The sequence below is a fragment of the Tyto alba genome, unplaced genomic scaffold (assembly GCF_018691265.1).
Source record: "Tyto alba isolate M040663 unplaced genomic scaffold, T.alba_DEE_v4.0 Super-Scaffold_18, whole genome shotgun sequence".
Classification (NCBI taxonomy): Eukaryota; Metazoa; Chordata; class Aves; order Strigiformes; family Tytonidae; genus Tyto; species Tyto alba.
In genome coordinates, this window is record NW_024881280.1 from 22,992,259 (window position 1) to 23,006,276 (window position 14,018).

At 39.2% G+C, this 14,018-nt stretch overlaps 1 protein-coding gene across 4 annotated transcripts in view; it reads left to right on the top strand.

The window, feature by feature from the left end:
- LIN52 (lin-52 DREAM MuvB core complex component) overlaps positions 1 to 14,018 on the top strand; it is a 66,331-nt gene that overhangs the window by 321 nt on the left and 51,992 nt on the right. For all 4 annotated transcript variants that reach the window (XM_033008644.2, XM_042791167.1, XM_033008647.2 and 1 more), the window contains exons 3-5: positions 172 to 209; positions 677 to 743; positions 1,743 to 1,826. In XM_033008644.2, the coding sequence (XP_032864535.1) occupies positions 172 to 209; positions 677 to 743; positions 1,743 to 1,826 (189 nt within the window). The remainder of the gene's footprint in view (positions 1 to 171; positions 210 to 676; positions 744 to 1,742; positions 1,827 to 14,018) is intronic.

Genomic DNA, 14,018 nt, shown 5'->3' on the forward strand with positions numbered 1-14,018 from the left:
GGCCGCCTGTCAGCTGGGGGGCCGGGGCAGCTCTGTCCCCTCCGCGGCGCGGCCCTGCCCTTCCTCGGGCAGCTGCGCGGGCCGGGCTGGGTCCTCACGGGCCGGGCGGGGGCTTGGGGTGCTGCCGCTGGAGGCGCTCACCCACCGCTGCCCTTCGTTTTCTCTCCCCAGTGCCCGGGGTTGCCGAGTTCGCCGCCTCCTTCAAAAGCGTGAGTGGTCGCTGCTTCGCCCGTCGCGATTCCCCCCTTCGCGTGTGGCGATAGATCTGCTGCTTTCTCTTGTGGGCTTTACGTCCGTGTTCTATAAAAAGTATCTCAATTATAGCTCCAGTCTATGTTAACATAATCCTTTTGGATTTAATGTCTCTCTTCTGTTTTGTTTTTTTTTTTTTTTTAATACCTTATGCAACTTACTGGGAATGAGAATTACACCTTGGAAGAAGTAAAAGGTTTTAAACTTTATCAAACTGCACTGATTTTGGCTTGTGGGTGGTAGTGTGCCGTTCTTAACACTAACAAGTCCAGGGGAAGATGGAAAACAAGGTTAAACAAAAATATCTTTCCTGAGCACCAGGAACTCTCCTATTTTTGTTGTGAGTTTAGTTTTCAATACAAGATCAGACTTCTTTCTAAAGTGCACTTGTCTGAATATGAACCTTTATTTTTTTTCAAAACAGCCTATTACGAGTTCTCCTCCCAAGTGGATGGCTGAATTAGAAAATGATGATATCGATATGTTAAAGGGTGAGTATGGACATTGTGGGTAGGAAGTAAGGTTGCCGAAGCAGATGAGAGTTTGGTACTTGTTATTTAAAAGTTCTGGAGGTGGCCCTGTGGCCTCAGATCTCTATCCCTCGCATTTGCAAAATCTCCAGCTCAGGAGTCTCTTTATCTTGTTAATGATACATATTTTCATTAATCCATTTATCTCTGAGAGAATACCCAGATGTAAGTGGCAGGCTGATTTTTCAAAACAAGCAAGCGAGAACTAGTTGAAGCAGTGTAATGTTACATATATTTCAGTTACCTCACTTATCTGTCTCTCACTGCGTAAGTATAGTGGGTGTCTTCTGTATTTTAAGTGTCATGAATTTCTTGGTGGGTCTCTGCTGATCAAACTTGGTGAGCTGCTTAGACTTGTTGATTGACTTGTTCAGAGGTGCTCTGGGTGTGTGTTTTCACTCATAGATCCAAGATCTCTAATTGAATGGTAAGGCTGTATGAGCAAATCACAGAAGGACTGGCTAGCATGTGGATTTGTGGCATGTTACATCTGTTAGTTTGCAGTAAACACCCTTGAGCATGTTCTGCCTCTGTTGGAAATTCCAGATAAACTGTTACAAAGTGAAAGTGGGACAAATTAACTTGTTACAAGAAATGTGCTTAAACATGCATTATTAATGTATAGTAAGCCTGTTCCCTTGCAGACTTTGTTTGTAGCTTATTCACATAGAAATGTGAATTTACAAGGACTTCCAAAACATGGGGCAAGTTGCTCATTGCAATGGTGGCAGATTACAGTATGAACCAGATGGGTGGCTGTCTTTTTCGATAAATAAAGATGGGCTTTTCTCATGTTAAAATCAGGGGTGGCATCAGCTTGAATTTCTAACATATTCTGTTCACTGGAAATAGATCTTGTCAGAAGTATGACTTGAAAGTGCTCTATGGAGTAGTAAACAGGTAAACTGTCATTAGAGGGCTATAGACAGTGTCAAAATTCATGTTTTTCTCTCTTCTTAGAGTTGGGGAGCCTCACTACAGCTAACCTGATGGAAAAAGTTCGTGGCCTGCAGAACCTGGCTTACCAGCTGGGACTGGATGAATGTAAGTGCTGTATGTGGATGTGACTGACTGCATTGCAGATCTTCCCACTAGAGCGTATGCTCATGGTACATTTGTAGCTGGAAAAGTGTGTTGGCAGGTTTGGCAAGTTTTTACTGACAGTCACAGTTAGTTACCTTTCAAAACAGGGTGAGAGAGCTAGCTTACATCTCCAATTTATGACCTACCTGCATGGGTGAAACATCTTAGCAGAAATAACAAGAAGTCATGTGTCAATCTGGTGTTGTTTAGTGGCACGTAGATTTCTATTGACATTGCCTTAGATAAATCAGGTCACTTAGCTTTTGTATCTGAGTGGGAAATTAAGCAGTTTTTCAAAATACTTGTGGCACGCGCTGCCTCCACAATGAAACTTTAACTTGTGTTTAGAATTCTCCTATCACTTAGTGTTCATACTGTTTTCTGCTGCTGTAGCTGCTACTTCTTTCTGCACTCAGTTATGGCAGGAGGAGATGTCATTGAGTACTAAAGTTGACCGTCATCCCACTTACAAACAGCCAAGTTTTATCAGTTTTTTGAAGGAGCAGCTGCTTTCATCATCGCATTTAGGACTCTGTTGTTAACAGGTTGATTGAGCTTTGAGGAGTTCATGTTGTGTTTCTTTTAAATGCTACTTGTACATACTGACGCATTTAGTTTTTTCTGTCTAATTTTGCTCTGGCATAGACCTTAGTTGCAGTTACTCTTGGGCTACACAAAGCACCAAAAGTTTTAAAACTTACAGGTCTTTCACCTTCCTTTCACTGGATAACAAAAAGCAGTAATAGACCTTTAGAGTCTTCCTCATTGTAAAACTAGGGTATCCTAATGCTTTTCTGTTGACAGATCATTAAGCACTGTTTTAACGCATTCCCTGCAAGTTTATGTTGCTTTCAGTGCAAACATGTTAAGACTGTGTAAAGCATGCAGTGGAGTAGAAGTTAACATACCACGATGTAAAACTGAGTCAAATACAAAGACTGGCTGATGATTGGCTTTCTCAGTTAAGATGTAAGCTTAAATGTCAGACAGCTTTGTCCTGCTAAATGGAGTTTAAGCAGAGCCTGAGTTACATTAAAGCTAACAAGGTGGTTGTTTCCTTAGCAGTATTTGTTGCATGCATTTCTGTTTATTTTTACTGAGAACAAATAAATACCGGAAGAAGACGAAGTGAGTGAATGTTGAAATAACTGAAGTCTTGAATTTTCAAGCTTTATGAAAGCTCTCTATGTTTAACTTCTTGTCACTGAAGTCTGTTTTCCTCTTGGCTATACCTTGAATGCTTTGTATGTCATAATGTACATTTATCTTAGGAAATTTTCACAGAAAATTAGATGTGGAGTTTGAACAGAGCTTCTCAATACTGTCTCTAAGTTCTTTTCTCTTACAGACTTAGATAAGTGAGAGAACAAGAAGAAAAATCCTAAAGATCTGGTCATTAAAGTTAAAGGCCTTGTGGTTTTGGTCCAGAGGTATTGGATTTGGTTATATCTTTGTGTATTGAAATTTAATAGTCCCTTTTTGATTTGATTGTTAATTGAAACTGGCTATCAAAACCATCATTAAAACCTCTGCTGACCAGTCTCCTCTAGATGGCACCATGAGGCTTCCCAGAGAAGTCTTGCTGCTTTTTCATGAAACTGTTTCAGTCATGATCTGAAGTTCTTCCTCCCAAGGTTGTTTTTTGTGACACATTTCATGTTCTGAATGTGCACTGTCTTTTTTTTTTACAGTATTCTCAAACATTTTATCTGTACAGGATGTGAGAAACAATTCTGCTTCATAGAGCATTTTCAAAGACTTCTCTTTTCATGCAAGCTATTGATAAAATGCTGTGCAGGACCGGAGTGATTCCTGCAGCACTTTGTGGCAAATGTATCTTTTGGGTGACTTTGTAGTTATGTTGTGAGGTCTGTTATTGAACCAGTTTACAGCACATTTCATGTTAATTTTGCATTAGAAGTCATTAGGCAAAGTGACGTGTGGGACTGTGTATCTTTTGAAAAGTTTATTCAAGTACTGCAACCCTAAAATTTAAATCTGAGCAATTGATTTGACATGATGTAGTTTGATAAATTAATAATTACTGCATTACATGCTTTATTTCTTAAATTCATATGAACCATCTTACTCTTTTGTCTATATAAGTGAGCTGTCTTGACAACTTTAGAGCAAATGTATTGAATGGTTTGTCTATCCTTGATGTTTTCATCTAGGAGCAGCTGAATACTGTTATCTGGATTCCACATTCTTATGTATAATTCCTGCTGTCCCTAACTTTTTGGCCATGGATTTCTCAGTTCCTCTTTTGGTTTCTCACTTCCCACAGATGTCTGTTCTTTACAACCAACTTTCTCCCCTCTTTTTCCCCATGGGGGTTACCTTTAATTTCTGTAACCCTGGCTATTTTGTTGAATGCTGCATGGCTCTGTGAATCATATATTAACAATTTAATTCAACTTACATTTCCTTTCCAGCTTGTTAGACATCTGGTTTGATTTACAGTTGTCCTCTGCTTTTAAAAGTAGCCAGTTTTACAGTCACTGTTATTTCACTGATCCGCACTTTAAGCTGTGTGTTCTTATGTGATTTAAATCATTATATCTTATTTAGTGCAGAGTTCTGTGGAAGTTTTTGGGTTTTTGTCATTGAGCTGGATAGACTTGCCCTGCTTGGATTGTAACAGTAAGTTTAAGAAACAGTCGACTAGAAGCTTCAGAGGTGATGTTTACTGTTAGAGAACTGAGATACAGAGCTTCCTCTGGTATTTTATATGGGCATATGAGGAGTCAGGCTTCTTAGCCTCTGTTATGATTTCTGAACAGTATAGCACACACTTGTTTAGACTGCAGTAGCTTCATCTGATAACACATCAGTCTTAGAGTGTGCAGGAGACCTTTGACAACTGAAATGGTTAATTCTATTTTTGATAATGCCAGTTCCCTGCTCTTTGTCTGAGGGTTCAGTTACTTCCAGCCATGCATCCAATTCTTCTAGCCTCAGTAATGCCTAATACATATAATTCTTACTCAGACCAGATAAATTGCTTATTTTTGGTGGTGTTTTACCTTTGTAGTTTAAACATACTTCTGTTTGGCAGATATTTCACAACTTTGTAATTTTTTTTTTTAACCGAGTGGATAAGTGAGCACCTCACTTTTTTAAAAACGTACTTCTGACTGATGGCTGCATGATCTCCTGTATTTTCATTTCCCTTTTCGGCAGGCCATTAAACTGCCAATAAAAGATGGGTTATCTTCCATAAATCAGAATTTCTTATTTGCACCATTTAATTTGCTGATAATGTATGTTGAAGATCTTGTGGATCAAAAAGTATCTCCAAGGTGATCAGGGTGAATCTGTTCTTCAGCTCTCCTCTTAGCACAATAGTAGGTGGATTCTTGTTCACTCATGTCTGTTCCTGGCAGAATATTCTTCCTTTCCTTAGCAGAGAATTCACCTAAAGAATACCCTTCATTGAATGAAGCAAGATTTTTGTACCATGAACCAATGATTAATGTTTTTATTTTTACTTTCCTCTTAAAGGATAGGCTATCCTTAGGTCTCTGGTTTGTGTATTTATTCTTTGCTACAAGATGGTTCTGAAGTTCTCCAGCAGCTTACAGGCTTAGGGCTTGGTATCAATAATAACAAAATCTTCTTAAAATAAATTATTTTTCAACACCTTCTGAGGTCTCAGCTTTCCTTGCCCCCTTTTTAAGCTATGTGAAATTCTCTCTCCTCTTGCTTCTTATTGCTTTTCTCTTTTGCTTCAGTTCTCTCATTAGAGCATCTGTTTTCCTTCTGTTGAAAAGTTATTTTATTGGCTAGAATACACTGAAACCATTTTTAGTATTAAAAATCCTGTTTTGTATGGATTTTACTGTCCCTGTTAATGTGGGTATTGTAAGGGTGGGAGGAGGAACAGGGCTCAACACACCTATTTTCAATTGTTCATGTGGTTAGGGTGACTTTGGGAAGAACAATATTACTGCTGAGTGTGAGCTGCAGCCAGTCAGCAAGTCTCATCTCTGTTGGCAGAAGTCTGGGGGGAAAAAAAAAAAAGGTTAGTCATACTGTCTTGTTATGGGTTTTCGCCTCCTTTCTGTCCCTCCAGCTTTGCATGGAGCAGGATAGTGAGCACGGCAGAATGAGGAGATCCCAGTTGATGTGGCAAGCAAGAAGGAGGTAGTTCTTACCTGGGAACCCAGTCACAGATCCTGACTCAATGTTTGTGGCCCACAGAAAGTTTCAAAACAGTTTGTGTAAATAACTGCAAATTTAGATACCTAGCTCTGTTTTTTCACTTGTATGACCCATTACAGCTTTCAGAGCAACTGAATCAAAGTTGACTTTAGGAGATTTTTAAGTCTTGGTTTCATGAGCTAGCAGCTCTGGGAAGTACATATGTCGCTAGTAAGCAAACTTGGCTTGATGATGAGATTTTTATTATTCTTGATTGCAGCTGTTAAAGATCTACACTGTCATTCGTTTGAATATACATATACAGAGATGTGTATCTGATTATTACATACACAGAGAAAAATAGTTTTTTCTTAAATAAAAAAAAATATTTTTTTTTTTTCTAAACTTTGGAACAAAGCTATGTGTAAAAGTAAGTAGGTAGGATAGAGAAGCAGGAAAAGCATGATGTCACTGAAGGAATGTGGTTGTTCAGGGACTTTCTGAAGGCCCTGCTATTACTCGCCTGTGGATCTCTGATATTTTCTAGATAACACCTGCTATACTGGTTCAGAAGTCCTGAAAAATGTGTGTGTGTTTGTATATATATATATATATATATATATATATACACCTGATATCAGAGCCATGTTTATAAAATCTCACTGATGACGGAGAGATTACCTAGCTGCTATGCTATCACAGTGTAGCTTCAGCGATATCTCTAGTGCAAGACTTCCTGGAAAACCTATTCTTTTTAAGCCTTGATATGTTTGTGGAGATAATGATACTGCACAAAAGCACCTGCCAAAATACTAGAATATGTGGGATAACTGATGCCACAGATGTGAATAACATTTATAGTTTCCCTGGCAGTGACTTTTGCTAATCTGCTCTCTTAGATTAAATTTTTATTTGGAGTTGAAGCTGTTTTGTGCTTTTCCTCCTGTAAAACTAAGAATGTAAGAGTAACTATATTTTCCAATGTCAAATCCTCACACTCCTTCAAGAGCAGTGAGACAGTGAACACATGCAACCGAGTGTCCCTATGTGTCATCCCCTGTGGTTTTGTGTGTTCCGGCTTTCACTGGACTTCTAGCAACTTTGCCCCTATTTTCTTTGTAACACTGACTTATTTTCCATATATGTTCAAGCAAATTAAATACCAAGGGTACAATGGAAGAGCTATTTGATGCAAAAAGTTGACCATCTTTTAGCACCACAGACTGATAAAGGAAGTCAGCCAGGGTTTAGTCAGTCGGTGATAGTTTTCCTTCATATGAAGAATGAGTAAATGACTGGGAGTTTTTAGCCTGGAGAGAGACAACTGGTGCAGCATGTGAAAAAGATCTGTAAAACTGATTAATGCAGAGGAAGTGTGAATAGGGAATGACTCTTCACCGTTTCCCATAGTACGGGAGCCAGAGAGAATAAAATAGCATGTCAGGACAGACATGAGGAGATACTTGTGCTGCGCATTAAAGTCAGAGCTCATCACTGCTGGAGGTTGTGGGCAGGGAGTTTATCTCGCTCAATAAATGAGACAAATTATTGGAAGATAAATCCATCGAGGGTGTCTGACCACACAGAAGTCACCGGTGGCTTGGAAATCTTGGAAATGCAGAAAGCTGTGAGAGATTACCAGGCAGGTGCAGCTATGTGCTTCCCTGCTCTTACGCGCTTCTATAGGCGTTTGTCATTGGCATGTCAGAGTCACGGTGGTGGGTTGGAAGGATCTTTTGTTTGACAGTGGTGTTTTTTTGCTTATTTATTTATTTTAGTAATAGGTTAAACTGCATGGTAGTTAAACAGCTGCCACCAGAAATCACTGAAGTGTCCCTGTAATGGAGAGACCCTTCCAGAGACAGCAAGAGACGGATGGGCATGTGAATGAGGAACAGCTACCTTGCTCCCAAGTTAAACTGTCCTTGGTTGTGAATTGTAGTCCTCTGCAGCCTCAGCAGCCTCTGAAATTTCTGGATAATCATAAAGGGGGTCCTTCTGAACTCCAAGCTATTTACAAATCACTACTTTTTCTCAGATTGGTAGTCTTTGGTTTTTCATTTCTCTCAGATAAATGCTGTCTATAGTGATCTCTTGCCTGCAAGTTCAGCTTTTTTGTAGGTTTGGAGCTGTAGAGCGCTTCCCTCTTCTTCCTTCAGCAGGATTTAACTGTAGCATATTTTGAAACATATATACTTAGTTCTGCCTGTGATTCTTGCAGGTTACTCTTGACCTAGATAATTTCAAAGCCAGGATAGCTTTTCCCTACATGGTTGACTGTGAATTCACTCATTTAATTAGTTTTAAGGTTTGTGGTTTGTTTGGTTTGGTTTTGTTTGTTTTTTTTTTTCCCCTTTTGTGGTGCTGGTTGTAGGTAGGATATGTTTAAATCAGGGGCTCCATCTTTAGTGGACTGAACTCATATTATCTATTAAACTAAAAAATAGCATGACAGTTATTAAACTTGAACTTTGTGTAAATTGCTGAATTAGAATCAAAGTAAGGAAAGGAGAGATGACAATGTATTCTCTTACTGAAACATCTGTTTCCTTTTCTATAATGGATTGTCTTTTGTAGGAGTGTCTAGGTGTAGTACCAACATGCAGTGTTAAGGCTCTATGCAAAACACCTGGCCTTTGTACCCGAACAAGCTTATATCAATGATGTAATTGATCAGATAAAAATATTTCGTGACCATAACTGCTTTTTCTTTAGTCATGAGTCCATCAACACAGGCTTTTTAAGCTCAGAAGTCTTACTTTACATTTGTGAACATGCCCCCACTTCCTGCAGTACAGTTGCCTAGTGCCTTTTCTGGTCTGTATTTCTTTTGTTTGTAACAAAATGTTTCAGATTCTTACAGTTGCAGGAAATCAATATATCAACAGTTATGTGTAAGTAAAGAGTGTTTTAATATTCAGGGTGTCAGTGGGGTGACTGTCTCCTAGCGTCTTCTGAAATCTCTCGTTGGTCCATTTTAATAAAAGCTGTATATCCACTCTCTGCAGTCTGGGAAGTTGCATGAAAAAGTGAACTAGATTCTTACGGTTTCTTGTTAGCCAAAATGAGGTTTTGGAATCTATGTAGAAGAGCAGATTATTTCCTGAACATGAGCTCTTTCCTTATTTCCTTGGAGAGATAGGCTATCTAAAGTGTTGTGGTGGAGCTGGAGAAGAGAACTGACTTTAGGAGAAGGAAAGTGAAAGGCTAACATGATGTGGATCAAAATGTTGATCCCACAGCAGGAATTTCAGTGCCAGTTATTAGAAAGATATAGTAATGTACTTAACATCTTGACTGCTGACAAAAGAGTAAGGAGGAAGCTCACTTTTTGTTTATTAAAAGCTCTCACCTACAGAAGTATAATGCTTCTAGCCCCAGTGTGTTTGTGTTAGTGTGAAACAAGAAGGAAGAAAGTATGTTTTGGAATCACGTTGTTTGAAGTATGCTGGACTTAGAGGAGGACATTGCATGCCAAGTCTAGCACTCATTATGTCTTTAAACTGAAAATACACAGTTTATTTACTCTTGCAAGGTGAGCCCTCCTGCATAGGAGGAAGCAGCTTGAGGTGCATGTACTTCAATTATTTCTGCTTTGCTTAGGATTTTCTTTGTAGCAACTGTTTTTTTCTTTGTTAGTTTCTACATTCTCTGCCTTGCTGAATGAATCTTCATCATGTTTCAGTTTTGCCTGAAAGCATATTTCTCCCTTATTTTGTTATTTAGTACTGTGTTTGGCAAGGACTTTATGTGAAATAGTATACTTCATGTGCTTCAAAGCTTGAAGGCAGAATTTTATAGCTGGACAACAAAATTATGCTCTTTGGACACTGGATTTCTGTAATATGCAGTTAGCTTAAGGATTTACTTAGCAGAGTTAGTAAACTTCTCCCAGTAAATGTCTCACATTTTGGATGGTTCATCTGTGGGTTAGGAAATGATCACAGAGTTTTTCAAGAACTATACAATCAGCTGAAATGATTGTTTTTGTTTTCCTTAGTAGGAAAAAATATGGAGGTTGTTTTCAGTTTACATTCATAGTAATTCTTGGTCCTTATTTGATTGTTTCAGAGAGGTGAAAAGAACACTTACGTTGCCCATTAAGGTGTTTATATGGCCCTGTCACTGTCATGTCCAAGCTGCTATGATTTCCATGTGAAACCTTGGCCTTTGTCCCGATTCTCTTTATACCTTCCTCCCACACTGTAGATCTGCTTCTTCATTTTAATGTACAGCACTATGGTAAGAGATACTCTACATCTGCAGAGGGATGAGGAAATCACCTTTCCTTATACTGCTTACTGGTTGGCTTATTTACAGGCAGGATTCTTCCGGGGCAGCTCCCGCTGGAAGAGTGAGACATAAGAATGCTGCCTTGAAATTGCCATTCATACGTGATCTGTGAATTGGCTAATTTTGACATGTAGGTAGTTAAGAAATGATTACAGTCAGAGGAGTCATGACCTCAACTTTTCATCATCTCCATTGGCTTGTGCTCCAGTTTGGAAGTGAAGAAGGTATAGGAAGTTTTAATTGTACCTGTGTGATTTATCCTCAGTCAGCTCTTTAATTTCTTCTGGCTGTCTGAGGTTTCCGACACGCTGTAAATTTCTCCAACTTTTTCATTATCTGCAATTTCTTTATGACTCATGAATCGGAGTGGAGAGAGAGTGTGGATTTACAGCAGAGATAAACATGTCCATAAAGTCTGTATCTGTGTCAGTAATTGTACTGCTGTCAGTGACTGTCCTGTTTTACAGGTCTCTCTTGGGAGAGGAACACGCTCTGCTACCAGTGTCAGAGAAGTGTTCGCTTTGATTTGCATTAACTTGCTGGGAGATTAGGTTGCAGTGGTGAGGGTAGAAATTGAGTCTGGACCTTGACTGCCATTGTTTTTTTAAAATAAGTGGGTGTGTGGTTGAGTTGCCCTCTACGTGCAAAAAAAAAAAGCAGGTCCAGACTGTTCTTAAATACAAAATCAGGGAGATACAGTCTACTGATGATATCAAATGTGATACTACCCATATGCATAAATTGTGCATTCTTACCATAAAACAAATGCTGTATCTAGGTAACTGTCATATATGGAAAAAATACTGCATGGATCCTTAGGGTGTTCTCTGTCTGCTGGTAAAGCAGAATAAATATTTCTCTAAGCTTCAAGAAATTTCTGCATCTTTGCCTTCTTCCACCTCCCTTATGCTGAGGGGAAGGTGCCACTGTAGATTTCGTGGGCGAATACTAATACAGCACCCCAGTCTCCAGGCACTGATGAGTCTGCTTGCTGCAGGAGGTTTATACTGTTGAAGTTTGAGAAAAGGGAAAATCTCTAAAAGTCTCCTAAATGAGTCAGAAGTTCAAACTTCTGCAGTTTCCCTTTGTTTTTATTTTCTGTTTACCTGTTGTTGATATTTTTGTATGTGGAATTTCCTTTTGTTAGATTATATAGTTTGGGTTGGATTTTTTTTTTGTCTGTGACTAATTTTTTGTCACAGTAAGAAGGCAGGTATTTTCTCATTGAATTATTTTTGAGTATTCAAAGTAACAGTAAAAACCCAAATTTCCATTATGTCAGGTATGCATTGAGAGTTCCAAATGCAGCTGACTGAATTTTTCTAATTTTGCTGGACCCCTTTTACAGAAGGGAGATTATCATAAGCAATGTAAACTCTGTGATTGTGTAGATAGCTTTTAAATGTACATAGATGTAGGAGTGTTAGAAATGCTAAGATGGTATCTGCCATTGCACTGTTGTTCATTCTGGAACCTGATGTAGGAAATACAAAGAGGAGCTTTTTGAGTGTTAGACAGGGCTCATCTAGCTCTGGTAACTGAGTTTCCAAAGTTATGTATAAAGGACCGCATGCTAAGTGGCCCAATAGCTGGCAGATAACTGTGCTCTTAAAACTGCTGTTGATCTTAATGAGTGATGCTCAATGCAACACCAACATTCTAAATAAAACCTGAGTTACTAGATGCTTTTTACCTAATCTTTATTGAAATATCTGTCTTCTTTCCTCTTCCCTCTTCCTCTCCTTATCTACATCCCCACACCTAGTTTGTTAAAACAGAGGTCAGCTCTAAAAGGGATTTCAACCAGGAGGTATTACTTTATTAAAACAAACCAAAACCCAAACAGACAAAAAAACCCCACAAAATATTTGTGTTATTCACTGGTATTCCTTTCTAGAAATGTCTCTTCTGAAAGTCCCCATTGGCTCCTGTAGTTTGTTCAATAGTAGGAAGACATGCTCCAATAGTTTGATCCTTTCTGGAAAAGAGTTGGGTTTATGTTGATAGTGAAGGCTGATCTAGATACTTCCTGTGGTTAAAGGAAGGGAGCCTTTTCAGTGTTAGTGGGGAAGAAGAGGAAGAGAACTGGTTAATCTGGAGAGTGACTGACCAAACTGCTTCGAAGATTGTGACAACCTCTAATCCATCACCGTTAGCTTTTGTGGGATTTTTGGTATGATACTCAAAGCAGTAATTTGTGCTTTGTGAGGACATCTGCAATATTAGCATTGGTCAGTCAAGCAGTGGAACACGTTGTGGAACCACCAGGGTGCTTGTGCAGTGTCTGTTCTTAGAGGTTTTCCAGACCTGACTGAAAAAAGCCTTAAGCAACATGATCTGACCCCATAATCACTCTTACTTTGAGTAGGAGATCTCCTGAGCCCTTGTAACTCAGTTCGTCCAGGGATTCAATGATTCTGTGATCCAGGATCCTTCCTATAAGTTAATTCAAAGCCGCCATTCCCCAAACAGTTGGTTCAGCTTATGAGCTTTGAGCAGATCTCCAGTGCGACTCCATGGTCTGTCTCCATGTGAGCAGCCTGATTAGGAACAAGAAACGTAAGGATTCTTGTATTGCAGTGATGGCTTTCATGATTTTGGGGGATGATGAACGGACCTCCAAATACTTCCATCCATTTTAAGTCTGTGCAACTTGGGCTGGGGAACCGGTTTTTCTGCATAGGGAGATACAGTCCATTCAATATCATTCTTTAACCAGAGGAAGAGAATGATCCTCAACATACACAGAGGTTCTTGTGTCTTAACTGAAATGAACAGTGAAACCACCATCGTCTGTCTAGACAAGCAGGGGGTCAGTGGGGCTTGACTGAAGAGCTTTTAGCCACAAAAGTAAAGGAATGGGCTGTCACATTAAAGCATTTCTACCTGCCACATGCTTGGCACAGAAAGAAACATGGCTACAAACAAAATGTTCTTACATTATACTGTCAGAAGCCTATTTTTTGCTACTCTCATTCTGACAGGATAACTTGTAGACTACTGTCAGTGGAGGAATTGAGGATGGGGAAAAGTTTGATCAAGCATAAGGTTATGTGCATTTTTCCATTACGGTTTAAAAACACAAAAATGCCAAACAAATCTTGGGAGATGCTCTGGCAGGGACTCTCAAGCCTTTGTAACTGGTCTGTATTTATTATTGAAAATTCTTTTGCCGTCTATACCTTTATCCAGTTAAAACTTTTCAACTTCTTCTGTGTTAATTGAACATTTCCTCTGTATTTACAATTATTGGAAAGATTACCCCTGTATCACCTCTGTCTGAAATGTATTCCTGTAAATTTTGGCTTCTGGCAGGATTGAAGAGAGAATTTTCTTCCACAGTGTGGGTAGCTGGACCTATTTGCAGAGTGTCAGCTGATCCTAATAAAAATTGCACTGGAGTATGACTTTGGAGACCTTAGTTCAGTTTCTGGAACCACCACTGTTCTGCTTGCCTTCTCATGTGTCCCTCCCTGTTTCTCCAACTGTAAGGTCAAGTTCATGTTAACATTCTTTGGCAAGATATTGGGGAAAATGGCGGATTTTAACAATAAAGGCTTTATATGCTGTTTTTTAAGTATCTTCTCCAGTATGCTGTTTATTGTTGTCCCCTGCTTGGTGTTATATACCACAGGAAGGCTTCATGAGAATATTGTGCCATCAGTAGAGGTAAAATGAGAATGTGGTGATGAAACAGATGCCAGTATCAAGTGCTCT